Source organism: Rattus norvegicus, chromosome 20 (genome assembly GCF_021556685.1).
Source record: "Rattus norvegicus strain SHRSP/BbbUtx chromosome 20, alternate assembly SHRSP_T2T, whole genome shotgun sequence".
Classification (NCBI taxonomy): domain Eukaryota; kingdom Metazoa; phylum Chordata; class Mammalia; order Rodentia; family Muridae; genus Rattus; species Rattus norvegicus.
The window spans coordinates 7719204-7737898 of record NC_141553.1 but is presented as its reverse complement, the minus strand read 5'-3'; the positions used below and the strand labels follow the sequence as shown (position 1 = coordinate 7737898).

The 18695-nt window shown below is 50.2% G+C and overlaps 1 protein-coding gene across 3 annotated transcripts in view; it reads right to left on the bottom strand.

Annotated features, from left to right (window-relative positions):
- Nucleotides 1-2850: 2850 nt before the first annotated feature.
- Nucleotides 2851-18695, bottom strand: part of Pnpla1 (patatin like domain 1, omega-hydroxyceramide transacylase) — a 36566-nt gene continuing 20721 nt past the window's right edge. The window contains exons 3-11 of one of the 3 annotated variants that reach the window (XM_087597655.1): nt 17770-18002; nt 17288-17353; nt 16249-16458; nt 15458-15518; nt 11987-12649; nt 9081-9165; nt 7272-7394; nt 6062-6161; nt 2851-4671 (exon numbers count right to left, since the gene is read on the bottom strand). In XM_087597655.1, the coding sequence (XP_087453781.1) occupies nt 4648-4671; nt 6062-6161; nt 7272-7394; nt 9081-9165; nt 11987-12649; nt 15458-15518; nt 16249-16458; nt 17288-17353; nt 17770-18002 (1565 nt within the window). In that variant the 3' untranslated portion in view covers nt 2851-4647. 3 annotated transcript variants of the gene reach the window in all.

Genomic DNA, 18695 nt, shown 5'->3' with positions numbered 1-18695 from the left:
TTAGACATTGTTTCTTATCTGTAACAATAACTATTCAGGGTATGGAATATTTGTTATGAGTTCCTCATGCTGGCATCCAACTCTGTTTTTTCTTTTGTACTGTGTTGTTTGAACCAATAAAGACATTGACTCAAAGTGTAAACTGGGTCTTTTCAGGGAAGTTAGATGACCACCCCCTTGCTCCACCCAGCAGAGACAAAATGGCTGCCCCTTTGTATCATCCAGTTAGAGGCAAAATGGCCACCACCACGCCCTATCCAGGACAGTCAGAGCCTGCTTGAGATTGGAGCCAGCCTCCCTGTCCATGTCCTGGGTTCTCTCTGGCCCATCCTAGGTGTAACACTGTGCTGACACAGTAACTAAAGGTGTCCTAGGTTGGGTGGTCATGAGCTCTGGGCTTCCCATCTGCTCCCAGGCTGGTAATGTCAGGAATGAGACATTGCTCTCCTAACCGCACTCTCCAGGCACGGAGAGGCTGGGTCAGCCATCTTTCTTTTTGATTACTCAGTGAAGCTGGTGTCACTTAGCCCAGATGCGGATGGAGGGAGGAGCCCATTCTCTGCTGAGCGTCTGAATGAGGCAGCGAGATGGGGGTGGGGATCAAGAGAGGAAGGAGGGGGTGGATGGAAAGAGAAGCCAAAGATCAAGAGGCCACGTAGCCAAAATGGCTGGTTATACGGGAATCGGAGAATCTCAGGCAAGGGGGGGGGGGGTAAAGCTCTGGGGTTGGAGAGATTTGAGGGTAAGGAGCGGGGCATGCCAGCCAGGGTGACTCGGTTAAATAGGCACGTCAGTCAGCCATTTGTCCCGGGGTTTCTTTGGGACCTAACAGTATCCAGTATGAGTACAGCCTGGGCTATTAGGGTCCATGATTTGCTGAAGAATGATACCCCGGATTCAAATACTATGTAAACGCAAAGAATGTTTTATTCTGCAGAAGTGCAGCATATTGGGGTCTCCCCTTATCAAGCTAGAGACATTGCAGGCCTGATTTAAAGCACATTAGGGAACTCCTGTTAATTAGGGACCTTTGTGTTAATCTGTTGGACATTCAATTACCAAGGTGTGGGGGCTGGAAACTTGCTGGGGAGGTAGCTGAGGAAATCTGGAAACTGCTGCTGACCTATTGTCCTCACCTCAGGTCAGGTGGTTGGGATATTCCATTACCTGGGCGTGAAGGTTGGAGCCTGGGTGGTTTTTTGTTTGTTTGTTTGTTTGTTTGTTTGTTTGTTTTTCCTATTAGTAATTGACTTGCCCCGACTCATCCAGTTTTTTTGTTTTTTTTTTAATTTAATTTATGTACAGCATTCTGCCTGCATATGTGACTGCAGGCCAGAAGAGGGCACCAGATCTCATTACAGATGGTTGTGAGCCACCATGTGGTTGCTGGGAATTGAACTCATGACCTCTGGAAGAGCAGTCAGTGCTCTTAACCGCTGAGCCATCTCTCCAGCCCGACTCACCCAGTTTTAGGCCTAGTGTCCTTAACTGCCAATTTGAAGTCTGTTGTGGAATCAGCTTAGCCTTCTCAGGCTATGTAAGACATCCCAGTCCACAAACAGATCAGTTAAAGGAAGAGCCCCGGGTATGGTGGTGCAGGCCTTTGGCTCTGGGGAGGCAGAGGCAGGTGAATGTCTGTGAGTTCAATGCCAGCCTGGTCTACAGGGTGAGCTCCAGGCTGGCTAAACCAGCCTACCAAGGCCTCATGCCTGAAGACAAACAAGTAGAGGGGTTGGGGATTTAGCTCAGTGGTAGAGCGCTTGCCTAACAAGCGCAAGGCCCTGGGTTCGGTCCCCAGCTCCGAAAAAAAGAAAAAAGAAAAAAAAAAAAAAACAAGTAGAAAGGGAGAGACTGAAGGGACCAATAGAAGTTAACGGTTAGCAGACGAAGTCACAGGACACCAGTACATCAGAACCTCAGGTAAATGACTGTGATGTTAGGAACAGCTGCCAGGAGAGCAATTGTTCCGTGTTCACCTGATGCTTCAGTCACAAGGTGTCCTGGGTTCATCTGCCAATCCTGGAACTGCTACAAACACCCGCGTTACTCAAAACCGGGGAAATTAACAGAATCCTAGAGGACCAATAAGGGGGTTCTGGCTCCTTGGACATTGGAGGTGTTCAGTGTCGAAGCAGGCATAAATGGCTGAGGTGCCTAGTTAAGATCAAAAGGGACCTACCTGGTCAGGTTCTCCCAGCATCCCTCGGTCCCTACCTGTTACAGGGTGTGGCTGGCAGACCCCGCCCTCTACCCTGATCTCTCCAGTCCAGGGACTGGGCTGCCCTTCACCTATATAATGCACCTATATAACCCATCCATTTTGTACCTTTGGCCTCCTGGCTGTGGTACTTGGTTACCTTCTCTTCCTCCCCCTCTCCTTTCCCCTCCCCCTTTCACTCCCCCTCCCGCTACGTGGCACAGGCTCTGGGTTCTCCCACACCTCTATAATAAATACATCTCTCCCCCACCATACCTAGAAGCAGCCATGTTTTTTTGTTTTTTCACTCAGGAGGCTTCTAGGCTTGACATACGCACTCTGAGGGAAGACAATTTTAACAGGTACCACGTACCCCTGGGCCAGGGAATTGGTACGCCAGGGTTGAGAGACTCTCCTGAAGGCAAAGGTCCTCATAGTTGGGTGAAAGTCCTGCCTCAGGGACATGCTGCCACTTGCCATCCTCCAGGTCCTGCCCTCACTGGTCTACACCACTGGATCGACCATGTTATTTGATCTAATTTTGTGGATGGCTGGGAGGTATTTTCTTTTTTTAATGTGTATTGGTGATTTGCCTGCACATGTTTGTGTGAGAACCGCAGATCTTGGATTTAGAGACAGCCCCTGAGACAGTCTTTTTTTTTAAAGCTTTATTTATTATGTATACAGTGTTCTGCCTGCACATATGCCTACAGGCCAGAAGAGGGCACCAGATCTCATTACAGATGGTTGTGAGCCACCATGTGGTTCCTGGGAATTGAACTCAGGACCTCTGGAAGAGCAGTCAGTGCTCTAACCACTGGGCATCTCTCCAGTGGGGGGGAGCGCCCTCCCCCCCCCGTTTTTGAGACAGTCTTATGTAGCCTAAGCTAGTCTCTAACTTACTATGTAGGATGACCTTGAACTCTTGTCCTTTAGAGTCCAGCTACCACATTTCCTCTCTGGGATCTTTGATTCTTTGCTAATCTTTCAAAGCCCACTCTTCCCTGAAATGACTTGGGGTGGGAGTGGGGTAGGGAGTATAGCCTCCCCCAAGGCCTCCTTGGCACAGGGCCCCCTTTCTCTGCTAACATTTCTGTAGATTCCCCAGTGGCCAAGTCCAGCTTACATTTGAGCTTCACCCTTGGCTCTAGGTTTTGCATTTGAGTTAAGCAAATACTGGCAGGGCCCGTGGGCAGGCTGGGTCTGGCTGGGCTGGTTTCCTTTCTGGGGAGCAGTGGGGGACGCCTTCTGCTGGACAGGCTGGAAATTTTGAGGCTTAGAGAGAGACCCATTGTCCAAATCCTAGCCAGGGTGACTCTGGCTTGTGGCACTCTGCAGGGTACACTTCCCTCACAGTAGACTGTGGCGAACCCTCCAAGGTCTGTGGTTGCAGAGACAGACTCTCGGAAGGGTAAGCATGAGGTATGAACAAGTGTGCAACCTGCCCGTCTGTTCGTGCCCACGTCTGCTGAGCCTGTGGTCCCTTGGACTGGTTTCATCCTTTGGACTCAGCAGAAATGCCTATTAACATATCAAAATGGACCTGCCAGGCTCTCTCAGCATCCCTCAGTCCCTAGCTGCTATTATAGGATTGTCCCAGGGACTCTACCCTGAACTCTCTAGCATAGCCACTGGGCTGCCCTGCCCTCAGCTGCCTTTTCATATACAATCCAGTCATTTTGGCTATGTGTTTATTTTACCCTTTTACATTTGGGTCTCCTGGTTCTCCCCTTTCTCTTTCTCCTCACATGGCCCGCCTCAGTATCACGTTCACTCTGGACTCTTCCAGATGCCTCTGGCTGTTTTCTCCCATAGGTCTGCAATAAACCTTCTCCTCCACCATACCTAGGAGCAGTCACGTCCTTTTTGTTTTGTTTCTTTCAGAGCTCTCGTGGGGTCTGCAACGATTCTGCTGGAGGACTTAGAGTGCAAGGGCTAAAGTTATGTTTTAAGTTTTAATTGCTGTGCTTAAGAGACCTACAAAACAAAGATGTTTTTAACCTGTAAGCCCCACTTGCCCAAGGTCAGATAACTTCCAGGAATGCTGGGGGATATCTTTCATGTAAGACAACAAGCCACCTGTTTTCACTTCTGTAAACAGCTTGCTTGCCCCAACTGTACAGGATGTGCCCGGTCACATGTAGGTGGGAGGAACATAGGCAGGAAGTACAGTCAGGATGTATGCTTGCCCCAGATTGGACAAAAGCAGAATTGTGTCCCTCCTCCCGGAAGGATGGTGAGTGGTATGCGTTGATGTCTGTCTGTCCATCCAGAGCAGAATGGTGGAAGGGCAGCAAGACTGGAAGCAGGAGACTCTTCAGACCAGGAAACCCAACCTTGGGGGAGTAGACTTTCTGTAGCATTTGGTAGCTGAGGGCTCCCCTGGTCCCAAAAGACCTCAGGTGGAGGCTGGACCCAGGCTTCATGTCACTGGGGTCTCCTGCTCCAGCCTAGGAATTCTGTCCACTCACGCCCTAGGAAAGGACAGAGTCGTCAGTTTGAGTGACCCTTCCCTAAGACATCCTGTCTTAGTTCACCCCGACTTTTTTTTTTTCTTTCTTTTCTTTTCTTTTTTTCGGAGCTGGGGACCGAACCCAGGGCCTTGCCAGGGCCTTGCACTTGCTAGGCAAGTGCTTTACCACTGAGCTAAATCCCCAACCCCAAAATGTGTAGCCCAGGCTGGCCTCGAACTCGTGATCCTCCTGCCTCTGCCTCCTTCAGCAAATCCTACTGGCGTGCACCACCACAACCAGCGTGATTTTTTTTAAATGTTTGAAATATTATAAAAGATTAGTTGGTTCTTGTTTTTTCCAGAAGGGTGGTGTGGTCTCTCCACTGCTCAGTTCAGTTGCGTGGTTACTGTTCTATGCCAGGTATGGACATATGAGTACTATGAGTACTATCTGGAAGTTATCAGTACAGTGTGTTTTGGGCTATTTGGTTTGACTTGGTTTTGATTATTTTAAGGCAGGGTTTCTCTAAGTAGCCAGGGCCGTCCTGGAACTTATTCTGTAGGTCAGTCTGGCCTTAAATTCAAAGATATGCCCGCTTCTGTCCCTGAGAGGTAGGGTAAAGGTGTGTACCCCCAGCTGTCGGTATCTTAACCTGTGCTTCTCAACCTTCCTAATGCTGTGACCCTTTAATGTAGTTCCTCCTGTTGCCTGACCCCCAACCATACAATTATTTTTGTTGCTACTTTGTAACTGTAATTTTGCTTCTGTTATGAATTGTAATGTAACAATCTGATACTCCAGATATCTGCTATGGTATCCCAGAGGGATTGAGAAGCATTGGTCTTAACAAAATCAATGTAACTTCTGTTTGGCTCTCCTTTTGTTTTGTTTTAAGATAGGATCTTACTATGTAGCCCTGGCTGTCCTGGAACTTGATATGTAGACCAGGCTGACTTCCAACTCACAGAGATCCTCCTGCAGAGCTCTGCCTCTAGAGTGCTGGAGTTAAAGGTGTGCACCACCACCTCCTCAAACAGTCTAGCTTGCTTTCTTGCTTTGGCTTCTCTCTCTCTCTTGCCGTGTGTGTGTGTGTGTGTGTGTGTGTGTGTGTGTGTGTGTGTCTCTGTTCCCATTTTGGAGTTTTTGACACAAGGACTCCTAATATAATGTTGGCTATGTTGGCTAGCTTTGAACTCCCAGCGATCCACCTGCTTCTGCTTCCCCAAATGCTGGCACTAAAGGTGTGCACCACCACACTCCCAGCTGTCCAGGCAATGGGCTGGAGCTGACCAAGGCTGTCCTTGGAAGGGAAGGAAGGGCAGAAAGGAAGCTATATGCTCAGAGTTGCTGCATCCCCCTGAGACAGGAGAGGCAGGGTCACACTTAGGTGACATCCAGAGGAGTTCCATACCTCAGTGTAGCTGTATTCTTGAATCCGGTTGGGATGAGGTTTGTAGGTGACCCAGACTGTCTCGGGAAGTACAGAAAAGTCAAGTGGACAAGGTGCAGACCTGGATTTGAGACGCCAAGGACACATTCATGAAGGGAAATAAGAAGAGTCTCAAGCCTCACTTTCACCTGCTGTGTGACCCCAGGGTAACCCCTTGCCCTCTCTGGAAAGTTGCAAGATCCTGCAGAGCCCACCGTAGAAGTAATCTTGGCATTAGACTTGCACCCCCTCATGGATGGGTCTTGTTTTAATTTTAAAGTTGTATTTATTTACTTCCCTTGTAGCTGCAGTTCCTTATTCTGGGGTTTCCAACTGGACCCAAGGATTGGCAGGCTTCACTGGCTCTTGGGTAACATTATGGCTGCTTTGGACACAGGGATCACAGAGGGAGCTTTGACCCTTGACCCTCAAACACAGACAGATCCTTAGACTCCTCTGTTACATGAGACTCTCTCTACAGGCAGTTGTGAGCAGGCAACAGGGTCCCAGCATCTCCCCAAGAAGACTAATTGACAGCTGAATAAAATACAAGTTTGGGAACCCAAGAGGGATGTTCAGTGGGTAGAGGCATGTGCCTCCAACCCTGCCCGTCTGAGGTTAGTTCCTGGGACCCATGAGACAGAAGGTCAGGAAATCTGCCTCCAGAAAAACCTGTCCTTTGACCTCTCCGGCACACACTCACGCACATTACACAATCAGTCAGTAAATAAATGCCAAAAATGTTTAGGGAAATTTCTGCCAAATGGACTAAAGAATCCTCAAAAGCAACTCCCTGTTTGTACGGGTAAGGGGTTTGCTGGCCAAAGAGTGATGTCACATATTTATAATCCCAGGACTGGGGAGCCGGGAGCAGGAGAGGATCAAAAGTACAAGGTTAGCTCTAGCTGCACAGTGAGTGAGTTTGAGGCTAGCCTGGTCTACATGGTGAGTTATGGGATAGCCAGGGCTACTCTGCTCAAAACAACACAATACACAGTTGAGAAGTAGCTAGCAAACCTCCAGGACCCATGCACCCGACACATGCTGTTTTCCGAAGGCTTTCCCTTTCACAGGAGGGCTGCACCCTCCCAGGATTATGAACCGGGTCACCCCGTTTTTGAAGGTCAGAAAATGGAGAGCCTAGATGTTCTAAGCGCCGAGCTCTCCTGGCAGAGCAGAGACTCACACTTACTGCAGTTTGCTAGCTGGCTTCTTGGACTGAGGGTTTTTCTGGAAGCACTCTCTGGTGGCATTTGCCTTCTGTTTCCTCCTGAACATCTTTTTTGCTGTGTTTGAATCTGCAGCAGGACTGGCCCTGGGCAAAGAGACACAGGAGATGTCTTGGTATGAGAGCCTGAACAGTGTCTGATACCGTCAGAGTCCTGCCTCGGCTCAGCAGACCCAGTGGCCCTGGCTAAGGTTGACGTTCCCCAGTAACACGTCTGGTTACCGGTAACTATTTATCTGGTATGCGTAAGTGTGTTTACGTGTAAGGACATAATCACAGAGACCAAAAGAGGGTGTCAGATCCTCTGGAGTTGGAGAACTGTAGAGGTAAAATTACATAATGGGGGAAACATCTTAGTAAGCTTGTTGTGAAGTTAACACACTTCTGTTCTATGGAAGAATGCCCAAGAACATGGTGGCACACACCTATAATCTCAAGACTCGGGAAGCAGAGGCAGGTTGCCCACTCAGTGCCAGCCCGGGCTTTGTAATTGTATCGTTCATCCAACGATAAAATTAAGAACAGAATGTTTCAACTCCGCTTTTCTTTTTTTTTTTTCCGGAGCTGGGGACCGAACCCAGGGCCTTGTGCTTCCTAGGTAAGCGCTCTACCACTGAGCTAAATCCCCAGCCCCCAACTCCGCTTTTCTAAAAGACAGAGTTGAAAGTGTGTGTGTGGGGTGTGTGTGTGTGTGTGTGTGTGTGTGTGTGTGTGTGAGAGAGAGAGAGAGAGAGGGAGAGGGGGAGGGGGAGGGAGAGGGAGGAGAGAGAGAGGGAGAGGGAGAGGGAGGAGAGAGAGAGGGAGAGAGGAGAGAGAGAGAGAGGTGGGGGGAGGGAGGGAGAGAGAGAGAGAGAGAGAGAGAGAGAGAGAGAGAGAGGAATGACCCCGCCCCCGATCTTTCACTGGCCAATCCAACTGTTTTCCAATCAGCAAGGGAGGCCTGGGAAATGTAGTTCCCAGGGATCTTTAAGAACTACAGGGGCTGGGGATTTAGCTCAGTGGTAGAGCGCTTACCTAGGAAGCGCAAGGCCCTGGGTTCGGTCCCCAGCTCCGAAAAAAAAGAACCAAAAAAAAAAAAAAAAAGAACTACAGATCTGCAGGCCCCATCCGGAAGTCCGTAGGCATGCTCTCTTGGTTTGGTTTCTGTTGTGGTGGTCAAAAGCCCTGACAAAATCACTTAAGGCAGAAACGGTTTATTTGGCTCACAAATCCAGGCGATGATCCGTCACTGACACGAAGTGAAGGCGGCAGGACCTTGCAGCACCCCATCTCGTCACTCTCACAGTCAGGAGCAGAGAGCATTGAACCATGCTCGCCTCTGCTCAGCCTACTCTCTCCTTTTCATTCACTTCAAGGTTACAGTGCTGGGGCTAAAGCCACGCACCACTGCGCCAGCTCCAATGGAGACCTTTGAGAGGCCTTTTCTGCCACGAGGGGCTACCTAAGGCTAGGATGGTGCACCTGTTACACCGTTCCAATGGTGGCTTCACCCAAAATAAGACCCGGGACCTGGAATGCACATGCTCCCACTGTTCTAGAACGGGGTGTACCCCGTGTGTGCTGGAATGGGGAAGAGGGATGGTGTCATCTCATGGACAGATATGTTCCACATAGCTCCTCACTACAAGATAGAGAAGAGGGCAGGAAGAGACTCGAAGGCACAGACTCGAAGAGCTAAGTGATACCCAGGCAGCCGAAAGTGCAGAAACTTCATTTAGCTGCCCCCCCCCCCCCCCCGCAAAGGAATCAGTCCTGAGGAAGGGAGAAACTTACACCAGTAGAGGCTTGTCCGGGGCTCCCTTCCCGGTACCCGGTGCTGCCGAGCCTGTCAGCTGTGATGAGGCAGGAGACCCTGTAGCTGGAGGAAACACGGGAGGTATAAGGGCAGGTACTGGGTACTGGGTCATTTTGCAAACAACGGTGAGTGTGTCTGAGAACAGCAAGGATGGCAGATACTGTGGTCCAGCACTCCTTTAGTTCCAGGAGTCAGAGGCAGGGGGATTTCAGAGTTTGAGGCTGGTCTGGTTTACATAACGAGAGCCAGACTATCCAGGGACCCAATAGCGATATGCTACTGTTTAAAGATTGATTGATTGATTGATTTTATATGAGAACACTGTAGCTGTCTTCAGACACACCAGACCCCATTACAGATGGTCGTGAGCTACCATGTGGTGGCTGGGAATTGAATTCAGGACCTTTGGAAGAGCAGTTGGTGTTCTTAACCACTTATCCATCTCTCCAGCCTGAAATGCTACCATTAAGGAAACAATTTTTTTTTAATTTTTTTAAAAAATTTTTCCTTTTTTCTTTTTCCCAATTCTTTGAGCCAGGGTTTCTCTGTGTAGCTTTGGCTATCCTGGAACTCTCTGTAGTCCAGGCTGGCCTCAAACTCAGAGATCCACCTGCCTCTGACTCCCCAAAGCTCACAACTGCTCCAGGGTTTCCAGCGCCCTCTTCTGACCTCTTTGGTACCAGGTATGGGTGTGAGCGAGGCACAGAAACACGCACGAACCCTGAATGTTCATCAAAGAAAATCTTCCCCCCCCCCCCAAATCTTTCTATGTAGCCCTGGCTGCCCTGGATCCTGGTCCAGCCTGTAAACACTAGGCTGGTCATGAACTCAGAGGTCTGCTTCCTTTAGCCTCGAAAGTGCTAAGATTAAAGGCAGGGGCCAGAGCATTCAGGAAACATAATGTTTTATTTTTAAACATTACGATTTTTCAAAGTCTTATGTGTATGTGTGTTTTGCCCAAATGTGTATGGTGAATTCAGACGCAAGAGGTCATGGGGATGCTGGGAGAGCAGCCAGTGCTCTTTAAATGCTGTGTCTCTAGTCTCTGTAAATGTCTTAAAAACAACAGCAAAAGTGAGTCGTCATGGTGGTTCAGTGGATAAAAGCACTTCCCTCGGAGCCTGAGAACCAGAGCTACACTATGCAGGACCCATGTGGTTAGAAGAGGAGAGAGTCAACTCCTGCTAGTTGTCCTCTGGCTTCCACGCATGTGCTGTGCGAGGCATCCCACCGTACCCAACAAATCAAAATTCAAAAACACACATACGGATGTAGGCAGGTATGAATATTTCAAAGGATTAATAAGGTTATTTTAAAATAATAAGCAAACAAACAAGTAAGCAATCAAATCGGCCAAGAATGCTCTCCTTCTCATATTTACGAGCCAAATTATCAACCACATCAGTGGATCCGGTGGAGACCTACGGCTGCAGCAGAGGGAGGTGGGCAGACCCCGCTCTTCCCCGCCCCCAAGGTGACGTCAAAGGGCGGGGCCTGAACAGCCACCAGCACAAGTAAACCTTCATCTTGGAATGAAGATTATTATTAGGACCACTGTGTGTGTGTTTGGAGTGAGTGTTCAAATGGTGTCAGAGATGGACACTGGGTGTCGTCCTCGATTGATTGGTTTTTGCTTTTTTTCAAGACAGGGTTTCTCTGTGTGCCATGATTGTCCTGTAACTTGCGATATAGACCAGGCTGGCCTCAAACTAAAGAGATCTGCCTGCCTCTGCCTTACGAGTGCTGGAATTACACATTTAATTATATATGTTTTGGGGCTGGGGATTTAGCTCAGTGGTAGAGCGCTTACCTAGGAAGCGCAAGGCCCTGGGTTCGGTCCCCAGCTCCGAAAAAAAAAAAAAATAATTATATATGTTTTAATTTTTCACTGATCCCGCTAGGCTCATCAGCCATCGGAGCTGCAGGGATCTGCCTGTCTTCACGCCCTCGGCGCCAGAATTACAGACACAGGATGCTGTACCCAGCCTTTATGTGAGTACTGGGGATAAAACTCTGTCCTCATGACTTTATCTTTATTGGTTAAACATTTGTATGAACTGTATGAGTTCTAAATATAAATGGCTTTATTATAAGCATTTAATATCAATATTAAATTCATTTTATTTTTGAGATTTTTTTTTTTTTTTTTTAGCTGAGTGGCAGTGGCACTCAACTTTAATCCTAGCACTCAGGAGGCAGAGACAGGAGGATCTCAGATTTTGAGGCCAGCCAGGTGGGTTCCAGGACAGTCAAGGCTACACAGAGAAACCCTGTCTTGGAAAACCAAAAGGAAAAAAATAAATCCTAAAAACCCAGATTTATGGGCTGGAGAGATGGCTCAGCGGTTAAGAGCACCCGACTGCTCTTCCAGAGGTCCTGAGTTCAATTCCCAGCAACCACATGGTGGCTCACAACCATCTGTAAAGAGATCCGATGCCCTCTTCTGGTGTATCTGAAGACAGCTACAGTGTGTACTTATATATAATAAATAAATAAATCTTTAAAAAAAAACAACCCCCCCAGATTTATTTTATTTCTAGATGTGTAGATGGCAGGTGTGTGCACGTGTGTGTGCAGGTGCCCATAGGACCCAGAAGAGGGGACCGACATGGTTTTGAGCCACCCAGTCTCCTGGCCACTCTGAACTAAACTCAGGTCCTCTAAGAGAACAGCAATTGTCCTTAGCCCATCTCTCCAACCTCTTCGTGGTGTTTTTGTTGCCAGAAGGAGATTCAAGATACACGGGGACAAAGACACAAGGCAAGGGCCAGTATCCCCTGTGGAAGCTACTAAAATAGTTGGCCAATGTCACCCTTGGAATTGATGTTTCTCAGCTCCACAAGGTTGATTGCTTGCCTGTGGACCAGAGCAGGGAGGGTCATACCTGAGGGTTGTTCTGGACCTAGGCCTTCCACAGATGGCTGGGCGGGTGGCGTTGAAGGACTTAGGGGCGGAAGTCCAGCTGTTGCCCCGGCTACTGTGGCTCCCTGGGAAGATTTGAGCAGCAGTCCAGCAGACTCGAGTGACGCAACAGACACAGAGGATCCAGCCTTTGATTCCTGTGAGTCTGCAGCTGGGAGCGACGCAGGGAGCAGGCTGTTTGTGCTTTGGTCATCAGTGGCCGAGTCTGGCTGACAGTCATCCTTCACTCCTTGCTCCAGGTTTGGAGTTCGAACATTCACTGGGCAACTGTCACTGGGGTCAGCGGGCCTGACTACTGCGCCCGGCTGGGCTTGAACCAACGGTGACACAGCTGGTTGCTTGGATGAAGAGACCGTTGGGGACACAGCTGACTCCTCAAACCCCTTGCACTCAGATTCAGATGTCTGCGCTGATGGGGTTGCTGGGGAATGGCTGTCCTTTCTGTCCTCTTTGAGAGCCCCCTGTACATGGGTTTGTGAGCAGTCCTCAGGGCTGTCGCTCTGTGCTGGGAGGCTCTGCAGACTCGTAGGTGGGGGCTCATGGCCAAGGGCGACCTCTATCTGGCAGTATACTTCTACCCTCGGAAAAATCACTCTCTTGCTGGGAGAGTCGAGGTACGCGGCATCTAGGAGAAACCACATCAGGTTTGATATGCTCATAATCTAGTATGGGTGTGTGTGCAAAATCTACATAAATATATCTGATGAGCATAGCCTTGTCCCAGCACTTGGCTAAGGCTAGAAGATCGTAAGGACAGAGAACAGATTGTGGAGTTGGGGGGGGGGTGTTTTTGGCGAAGGTGGGGGATCATAAAGGAGCTCCAGAAAACTTTTTTTTTTGAGACAAGATTTCATGTAGCCCAGGTTAGCCTCAAATTTACTATATAGCCAAGGATGACCTTGAACGTCTATTCTACCCCCCCTCCCGCATATCCCCAGTGCTGGGATTACCGCACGCACCACCCTGCCAGGTTTACAAGTACTGGAAATTAAACGTGGGTTTTCACACACGCTAGGTAAGTACTCTACTCAAGTCCCAGTCCCGGCCTCTCCAGAAAGACGGGGATGATAGAATGTGCATGTGTGGGAGGACCTAGTCGGAAGGAGTGAGGGCGAAGCTTGTTGGGCACAGCTGGGTGCAGACTGGCATCCTTCAGCTCCGCCTCTCCCTTCCCACACCAGGGAGGCAGGCGGGGCTAGCGGCTTCCAACTGCAGGAGTAACTGGGTGGATGAGAGCTTTTGCAAGGGAGGGAGGAGAGAGGGGGTGACGATGAGATTGAGGGGTCCAGGGCAGCTTTATTCTGTGTGTGATGAGTCCCTCCCCCCTCTCCCCTCAATCAAGCAGAGAGCATTCTGACTGCTTCCTAGCGGCAGGTGGGAACCCATAGTGTGGCTCTGGGTACCAGCAGGGTTTTCCCAGGAGCTACTGATCACATCTTCTGCCAGTAGAAAAATCCAAGAAGCCTGGAGGGAGGGATGGGCAAGAGGGAAGGACTCGTGCGTGTGCGCTGGCGCCATCTGGCGGAAGGCCCGCGCATCACAAGGAGCCTGGGCAGAACCTAGGCTACCCTTGCAGCGGGGACAGGAACCAGAGAGTGTAGTTAAGCTGTGACCCAGGTGCAGAAGGTTGTGGCCTGGCCGGGGGGAGGGGGGGGCGGGGGGGGGACGGGGACGGAGTCTCCTCCAAAATGTAAGTATCAAAAAAAAAATGTAAGTATCAAATTGTAGGATCTTCCCAACCTCCAGTTCCTCACAAACACCATCACCCAGGAAGATTGTGAGCTTCCCAGCTGGTGGCCAAAGAGTAGTGGCCAACCACCTCCCCCGCCCCATCCTCCAGGAGCTCACAGTAAAACTCGCTGAGACAGTCGCTACCGTTGCCCTCTCCTTATAGATACAGAAGCCGAGACCCCAGGAGACTCATTACTGGACACCCCAAAGGTGTCAGGAGCTCGGGTACAAACCCTTCTTTACAAAGGAACTAAGACTCTGAGAGCAAGAGTGATTTTTCCAAGCAAACCCAGCTCAGGGGTGGGGCTGAGAACCCCACTCGTCTCCAGGACCCAAGTGGTTCTCTGTCTGTCTGTCTGTCTGTCCCCTCTCTCCCTCATTCTGTTCCTAAGTCCCTGAATGCCTGGATTAAGGAATAAGGACCCAGGAGAAAGTCAGGAAGTAAATTTTTAAAAGAATATATATATATTCTAGTAAGAAAATATCGTTCAACCCTCATTTCACCCCAAAATATTTCTTTCCCCAAGTATACTTTTTAAACTTACAGAGCTGTATAGCCATATCAGAATAAGGAATGCTTGGAACTCAGAGTCCAGAAGCCAAGTACTTTGTACGACTGTGATAAGATATTACACATCTACTCTGAAGATTGTGTGACCATGTGGAGAAAGGCCAGGCCAGCATTCGGTAAGCGCCCTTGGCCCCTAGGATTCCCTTTGTCTGGAACCACATTCTAAAGATTTATTTATTATATATAAGTACACTGTCACTGTCTTCAGACACACCAGAAGAGGGCATCAGATCCCATTACAGATGGTTGTGAACCACCATGTGGTTGCTGGGAATTGAACTCAGGACCTCTGGGAGAGCAGTCAGTGTTCCTAACCACTGAGCCACCTCTCCAGCCCCTGGAACCACATTCTAAGTAGTTAACCCTAAATATGGGCAGGTCTCTGGTCTCTCTCCATAAAGATGCTTGTCACCTTCACGGAGTTTGATCGAATTAGCCTCTGTATTGATTTATTCGTCTGATGAAGGCGAGAGGAAACTGGTCCGGGTCCCCTTCCCAGACCAATATAGGATGTTGATCAGTAAATCACTCAAATGTAGTCACATCTACTTGAGACCGGGTCTGGAGCAGCACAGACTGGCTTAGAAGCAGCTATCATATCTGAGGGTAACCTTGAATATCCAATCCTTTAGCCTTATTCTGAGTGGCGGCATTCACTCGTTCACAGTCCTTGTCTGATGGGGCGTTGAAGAGTGACCCAGGGCTTTATGCACGCCAGGCAAGCGCTCTACCTACTGAACTCCAGCGCCAACCTCTCTGTTTTTAATTTTATAAATACACTTTTAGAAATATTCTCAGCTGGTCAGCGGTGGCACACGCCTTTAGTCCCAGCACTTGGGAGGCGGAGGCAGGTGGATCTCTTGAGTTCCAGGCCAGCTTGCTCTACAAGGTGAGTTCTAGGATGGCCATGGCTGCACAGAGAAACCCTGTCTCAAAAGACTAAAATATATGATACTAAATATATGATATATACATATATTTTTTCAACTCACAGCCACAGTGGTCTGTCTTGGGCTGTTCTTCTGTCCAGCTTTCTTGGCTACAGCTTTGGGACCCTGTCCTCTACCCAGACTTCTATTCCCACCCCTTCCACACACCTTGCCCTCCCTTCCCCAGGCTCCAGTTACTCACTCAGCCTCCGCAGGTATGAGACGGCATCATCGTATCCCCGGTAGTAATATTCCTGCAGGATCTAGATGGTGACACAGGAAAACAAACGAGGCTGCAGCCACCAAGAGGGCCAGTGTCCCACCATAGCCGCTCTATAAGTAGACACTCCTCTAGTCCCTCCTACCCAGGACCATGTCAGCAAGCCCCGGGCTATACCCCACCCCCTCACTGTCTGCCCAGGAGAGCGGGAAGCAACTGCTAACATGGTAGGGGTGGGCGTATCAGTGTGTCGGTCGTCTGTTCCCAGAGCATCACCAACCTCTACTGTGGGAGTTGGTGGGATGTCTCTGGGGGAACCAGAGACCGCACGTCTGGGTCTTAAGAAGGACAGAGCTTGGTGTTTTGATTCAAACTCCAGCCCTACTCTTTGTGTAGCTGTAACCACCACAGCCTCATGTTCTCAACCTGTGGGATTTTGTTTGGAGACCGGATAGCATGTAACCCGAGCTAACCTCAAACTTCCCCATCCAGCTAAGGGTGACCTTGAACTCCTGATCCTCCTGCCTCCACCTCCCCAGTACTGGGACTACAATATTCCACTGTCCTCAGTTTGTGCGGTGCTGGGGAATAGAACCCCGGGCTTCATGCACGCTAGGCAAGCACTCTACCAATTGAATGACATCTGTAGCCTGCTGGGGTTTTTTTTTAGCGGTCCTTTAAGCACAGCAAAACCCTGGACATTTTGAGGGGAGAGGCACAAAAGGAGGGTCCCCATCTGTTCTGGATCCCACCCTGCGGGCCCTGTCTCTCACCACCAGGTCCGGGGGGAACAGCGCATGCGTCATGCGCGTGATATTCTCCAAGGAGAACTGGAAGGAGAAGTTAAACATTCGGAAGTCATGGAAGATGGCGGGGCAGTCCCTCGGACAGATGTCCTGCTGGCTGCTGAAGGTGGAGATGGTGATGGAGTCTGTCCAGAAGGCGCAGGGCTGCATGCTTGTGAAGCCGCCGTCGATGTATCTCTTCAGGGACGAGAGACGCTCAGTCAGAAAAGGCTCGGAGGAGCTGGGGCCATGGGAGAGCAGAGCCCCCACCCCCCTTTGCGACCGACAAGCCTCGAGGCTGAGGTCCCCCGAGATAGATGGTAGGTGGCGTGGGCATGGTCACTTGCATCTATAATGGCGTCGGGACTCCAAGTCTAAGGCTCTGGCCCTGGACTGTTCTCCCTCACGAACCTTGTTGATATCACCTATGGGGTACCTCTACTGAATGACTTAAGAAACCATCCCCGCTTCTGCAACCTCACCCACGGTACACCAACCTCCACCCCCTTTTCTTTGGAGTGGGGGCTGGGACTTCTGTTGGTTTCCTTACTTATGAACTGAATAAGAGCTAGCCAGTACACAGATTCTGTATCCTAGGGCTGCCATAAAATATCTGGACCACTTGGTTACATCCCTCCTCCCCCCCTATCCAGACCAGTCACAGGAGACTGGTCATGGGTACCTTAAGCCAGAGATGCAGAATCTTGGCCAGCCCGGATCTGTTAAAGCAAAGTCCCCATTATCTGAGTTTACTCATGAGCACACGAAAGCCTGGCCCTGATAGCCCCGAAGGTCTCCTCAGTCAGGGTCTCAGGGCCCTGGGTTCTGGGGTCTGTATTCTGCACACTGACTTCTGGGAGCACCTGGCGAGCCTTGGTGACTTGCTGGGTTCAGTACGGGGTTGGTGGGTCTAGAGAGGGACTTGGACCAACCGGAGGAGGTGCCCCTTAAAAAGGTAGGAACTCTGAGTGGTCGATGTTCCCTGCCTTAAGGTGCCCCAGGGTCGCAGCTCACCTAAGCCACTCACCTCGCCCCGATATGTTGGGGGTATGAAGCCACAGTAGACAGGAACAAAGCAGCTACAATACAGAGCCTGGGGAGAGACAGAGCAAGATGCTACAGGCCCTGGGGAGACACAGGGCTGAGATGCTACAGGTACTAGGGTGGGTGCTAATGACCCCTGACCCCTACCAATTCTCCATTCCTTACATTTAAAGTAAGGGCACTGGCCTGGGGAACTGTCTGGAACTTGCTTCCCACCCTGATCCCTTGTTGGGTCCTTGGTAATCTACTGGACCACTTAGTAGACTAATCGAGTCTCTTCTTGTAGAACTGTTCCTGGCAGAGACACAGGCAGGAAGGGAAGGGAAGGGAAGGACCAGGCAAATCAGAAAAGTGACGAAGACAGGAGGCTGGGGACCTCCTCCCCAGACAGGAGCGACGAAGACAGGAGGTCGGACCGTGCTGCCCCTGTTTCCCCAGGAGGTGGCGCCCCAACCAGTGTCTTACCTCAATGAGCTCCTCCTTGGACCGGTACTCCGAAACCACGACGTTCTCTCCGTCCGTGACCCGGGTGAGGCTCACGTGGAGCTTCCCGGTGGCGGCCTTGTAGGAGTCCTCGGGGAGCACGTCGTACAAAAACTGTCGCATCATTTGTACCATCTTGCAGGACGGAGACAGAGGTCCTAGGAAGAACTTCTTCACCTCGGCCAGACCCATATTCAGCACTCTGAGGTACTCCTCTGTGGAGGGAGCAGAGGGGAGACGCACCCTCAGCGACAGTGCGGGACCACGCGGGAGGGGCCCTGGGCTCACTGACGTCAGCCATTTCACCCAACAGTTCTCAGCGAGGAGGTCTCCAACCCAGAAGCCTGGGGCCTCAGGAACAGAACAGAGCAAGACCACAAATGAGGAAGTCTCAGATGCCCTATAGCTTGGAGACGCCGGCATCCGCATGGAACTCGGGTGTCCTGCTTCTTGACCATGTACCGCCACCCAACAGAAATTTTCAGTGACTGAAAAGATATTTTCTCCCTGTAAAACGGCTCCTCCAGCTTCCCCACACCTGAGGTCTTTTTTTTTTTTTTTTTTTTTTGTTCTTTTTTTCGGAGCTGGGGACCGAACCCAGGGCCTTGCGCTTCCTAGGCAAGCGCTCTACCACTGAGCTAAATCCCCAACCCCTACCTGAGGTCTTCTACCAGGCTGTGCTCATGAGAGACCCATATGAGATTCCCACACAAATGCAGATGAGATTGGAAGCCTTTTACCAAGTGACAAGGGCACCTGCTTAGAGGCCACATACCTTTGGCAGACTTCACCCACATTGTGTAGCCAAGGATGATCTTGAACTCCCAATTCTACAGTCTCCTCAGGAGTGACACCATGCTTGGTTTATGCTATGCCAAGGGGAGAACCCAGGACTGCACACGTGCTGG